The sequence below is a fragment of the Otolemur garnettii genome, unplaced genomic scaffold (assembly GCF_000181295.1).
Source record: "Otolemur garnettii isolate 467f Iridium unplaced genomic scaffold, OtoGar3 scaffold00057, whole genome shotgun sequence".
In the NCBI taxonomy this organism is placed as follows: Eukaryota; Metazoa; Chordata; class Mammalia; order Primates; family Galagidae; genus Otolemur; species Otolemur garnettii.
The window spans coordinates 9909057-9913492 of NW_003852452.1; the positions used below are offsets into that span (position 1 = coordinate 9909057).

Here is a 4436-nt window from a genome sequence, read left to right on the forward strand (position 1 = left end):
AGCGGCTAGGGAATATCCTGTATTCCTAAATGGAGATGTGGGGATGCGTCACTGTGTCTACCTGTATTATGGTAGATCTCACTTTTACAAATGTAGATGCTTTCATTCTATCAGTCACCTCGGTAACTCTTTAACAGTCAATTCTCCAGACTTACTGATAGTGGTGAACACACTGGTGAAGCAGAAATAGTCCACAGCATTGAGAGAAAGAAGATGGTAAAGGAACTGCTCTCTTTCTTCTTCACAACGCAGAAAAGCGTAACGCTTATAAAGCTTCCTAGGAAAGGGAAAATAAAACAAGCACAAGTTAATACATTTTTCATTACGTCTTTTTTTTTTTTTTAAGAGACAGAGTCTCACTTTATTGCCCTCTGTAGAGTGCTGTAGTGTCACACAGCTCACAGTAACCTCCAACTCCTGGGCTTAGGTGATTCTCTTAACTCAGCCTCCTGAGTAGCTGGGACTACAGCCACCCATTACAAATCATTACGTCTTTTGGGGGGTATGTTTAATTTTTTTTCATTCCTCCTCAATTAAAAATAAACACTCTTGGACTGGGTGTGGTGGTTCACAACTACATGTAATCCTACCACTCTGGGAAGCAGAGTGGGGTTGATTGCTTGAGTTTGGGAATTTCAGACCAGCCTGAGCAAGAGTAAGACACGGTCTCCAAAAATAGTCTGGCTTTTGTGGTGGGTGCCTATAGTCCTAGCTACTTGGGAGGCTGAGGCAAGAGGATCACTTTAGCCCAAGAGGTTGCTATGATCTATGACACCACAGCACTCTAACGAGGGCAACAAACTGTCTCAACAAACTGAAACTGTCTCCAAAAACAAAACAAAATAAAACAAAACACTCTTAGAGAAATTAGTAGACACTTTAATCTTGAAAAAATAGACAATTAGAGTCTTGCTCTGTTACCCCAGCTAGAGTGCAGTGGCATCATCATAGCTCAGCCTCTGGAGTAGGTGGCACTGTGTACACACACCACCACACCTGGCTAATTTTACTATTGTTTGAACAGATGAGGTCTTGATCTCATTCAGGCTGGTCTCAAACTCCTGAGCTTAAGTAACACTCCTACCTTGGCCTCCTGGAGTGCTAGGAGCCACTGTGCCTGGCCTCAAAAATATCTCCAATCTAACTAGTGGCTATAAAAAGTCTGTTGCTATGAATCCATTTTTATCTATCAAACTAATAAAAATTTAAAAGTGATGACCAATGTTGACAAGGAGGCAATGAATAGCCATTTTCACAGCTGGTGAGACTGAAAAGCTCAGGAAAGCGTTATTAGTAATAATTTGGTTTTTAAAGACAGGGTCTTGCTGTGTTGCCCAAGCTGGAGTACAATGGAATGATCATTGCTCACTGCAGCACTGGACTATTGGGCTCGAATAATCCTCCTGCCTTAGTCTCTAGAGTAGCTGGTTACTACAGGTTCACATCAGTATGCCCAAATAATTTATTTTTATTTTTTGTAAAGACAGGATCTTACTGTGTTGCCCACACTGGTCCCAAACTCTGGCCTCAAGTAATCCTCCTGTCTCAGCCTCCCAAAGTGCTGCGATTACAGGCTATCGCCTGGCCTGAAAATAGTCACACCCCTTGACTCATTAGTTAAAACTTTTGAGTTTTCAGTTCTAAAAATGCAATAGGAAATGGGGGCAAAATTTGTTTTTTTTTTTGAGACAGAGTCTCACTTTGTCACCCTTGGTAGAGTGCCGTGGCATGATAGCTCACAGCAATCTCAAAATCCTGGGCTCAAAAGATCCTTTCTGCCCCAGCACCTATAGCTGGGACTATAGGTGCCTACCACAATGCCTGGCTATTTTTAGAGATGGCGTCTCGCTCTTGCTCAGGCTGGTCTCAAACTCCTGAGCTCAAGCAATCCACCTGCCTGGGCCTCCCATAGTGCTAGGATTACAGGCGTGAGACACCGTGCACAGCCCAGAGATTTTTTTTTTTTTTCAGTTTTTGGTGGGGGCTGGGTTTGAACCCGCCACCTCCGGCATATGGGGCCAGTGCCCTACTCCTTTAGGCCACAGGCACTGCCCCAAAGATTTTTTTTTTAAAGCAATTACATTTGAACGCTTTTCTAATCATCCTATAGGTATTAATACATATAATTCTTATGACCACTCTATGAGGTAAATCTATTAACATCATCATTTTATAGATGGGGAAAATAGGAATATAAAGAAGTATCTTATCCAAGGCCATTCAGAGTAAATAGTAAAGGCAATATCTGAACAAAGGCGGAGAGACTTCAGAGTTTAAACTCTTGTGATATAGCTCCTGTTCAGCTAAACAAGAAGATACTGAATTGAAAGTATAGTATAATCTTAACTAAGAGAACATGCAGAAAAGTATAGAAGAGAACATGAAATACTTGGTATTCTTCTTTATATAGAATTATAAATGATCATCATTTTCTTCTTTGTACTCTGGCCACAATGAGCATGAGTGACTTTTATAACTGGGGTAAAAAAAGTCAGTTTTAAGAGAACAAGGTCAGGTTTATAGGCCATCTGTCACACTGCATTGTTTATCAAACCCACTCTTTGGATATGAAGCCTCATCCTGAAATGCTCCAAGGGTAAGTAATCCAAGGGTGATGATGCACAAAGGCAAAACTATAAAAAGCATCGGGTCACCGTGAGGGGATTCAGGTAAACTGCCACACTTGAGGTCTTTGCTGAATTTACTGCACACCTTTCGCACTGAAGAACTCAAAGCCCCTAGCCTTCAAATTAGCACTAACATACATAAAAGAGAAATGTATTTCAGCCAAAAGCATTTCTTGATGGAATAGAAGGAAACGACCCAAACAGTTAGCAATTAACTAAGATGCACTTGACTGGCTTCCTGGCTCTGAACAACTGAAGGTAAGTGTTGGCAAGACTCTCACAGGCAGCGCCTGTGGCTCAGTGAGTAGGGCACCAGCCCCATATACCAAGGGGGCGGGTTCAAACCCAGCCCCGGCCAAACTGCAACAAAAAAAATACCAGGGTGTTGTGGCGGGTGCCTGTAGTCCCAGCTACTTGGGAGGCTGAGGCAAGAGAATCACCTAAACCCAGGGGTTGGAGATTGCTGTGAGCTGTGACACCACGGCACTCTACCAAGGGCAATAAAGTGAGACTCTATCTCTTAAAAAAAACAAAAAAAACCCTTTCCCCCCATTTAAAAAAAAAAAAAAAGACTCTCACAAGCAGTACTGTACTGTGGACAGCCCTGCCCCCACCCCTTTTTTTGCTATACTACTCTAGGTTTTTGTTGTGATTCTTACAATATGGTATAAGGTTTGTTATTTAAGTTCAGCTTATTTTTTGGATGTTAGTATTAGCTTGTATGTATTAACTTTTTTCTAATTATAGCAGAGCAATCTGGCCTTTGGCTGTGAAATATGGTGTGCTCTCCCAGAAATGAGCACACGTTATATCAAGACAGAGTTTCCGAAGCACATGCCTGGTAGACAAGAACGCACGTGCACGGGACTCAGCACTCCATGGGGAAGAAGCCAGTTTGTCAGCTTCCGCAATCTGGGTCACAAGCACACAGGTCACAGAAACAGAAGTGTATCCAAAGGCAATGTCTTACTTGGTGAGTGGCTGGTTAGAGAGCAATTGTTTGAGATGCTGGGACAAGAGCTTCTTTTCCAAAGACAATCTTATCCACGCCCGAGCTCTTCCGACATCAGTCTTGATCTCACTCATGTTCTGAATATGCCTAAAAAACAGTGACAACAGCAAAAGATGCAGAACCTGACGATAATTCACAACTAGAAGAGAACTAAAGCGTTAACAGTACTAGGCACAGTGAAGTTCTTTTATATGTAGAGAAAACAATGGGTAATATACAACTTATGCTGATTAAACCTTCAAAAGCTCCATTTGAATCATGAATTTAGTTTTACAACAGAATTATCATTCCAACACAAGCTCACGGAGAACATCGTAAGATAATGCATTTGATACTTATTCATTCTCGCAAGCTTTACTCGGTCCTTGTTTTAGACTCATAGACAGCATGTTAACAGGCACTTGTTTAGCCCTGACCCTCAAGAAAATAGAAAAAAGCAGTCTGAATATTCAAGTTTTTGTTCAAAGTAATTGTTCTATAGTTTAATTAAATATCTGCCACAGTTTTAATCTACTGAATTATTTTTCAAGTTGCACTAGATAATAAACATACAGAAAATATGCAATCTTTCTTTGGCATTAAAGACGACAAGCCACGCTGTGTTAATGATCCTGAAAATTTGAAAGACTTGAAAAATGGTGCGGCTAAACTTCAACTGAGTGTTACATGTATGTATAAATTAGTATTTTGTGTAAAAGTCAGTGCAACACCCAATAGCACTGAATTTATCTTCCTAAATGATTTCTTCTCAAGAGGAAAGGAGGATCAGGCAGGAAGGGCAAGCCCAAGGGACAGGG

General features: G+C 41.2%; 1 protein-coding gene across 2 annotated transcripts in view; it reads right to left on the minus strand.

Moving 5' to 3' along the window:
* The window catches only part of DENND5B (DENN domain containing 5B), a 192394-nt gene that overhangs the window by 24358 nt on the left and 163600 nt on the right, over window positions 1-4436 (minus strand). For both annotated transcript variants that reach the window (XM_012806795.2, XM_023514699.1), the window contains 2 exons: window positions 3598-3726; window positions 156-277 (listed from right to left, as the gene is read on the minus strand). In XM_012806795.2, coding sequence (XP_012662249.1) covers window positions 156-277; window positions 3598-3726 — 251 coding nt within the window. The remainder of the gene's footprint in view (window positions 1-155; window positions 278-3597; window positions 3727-4436) is intronic.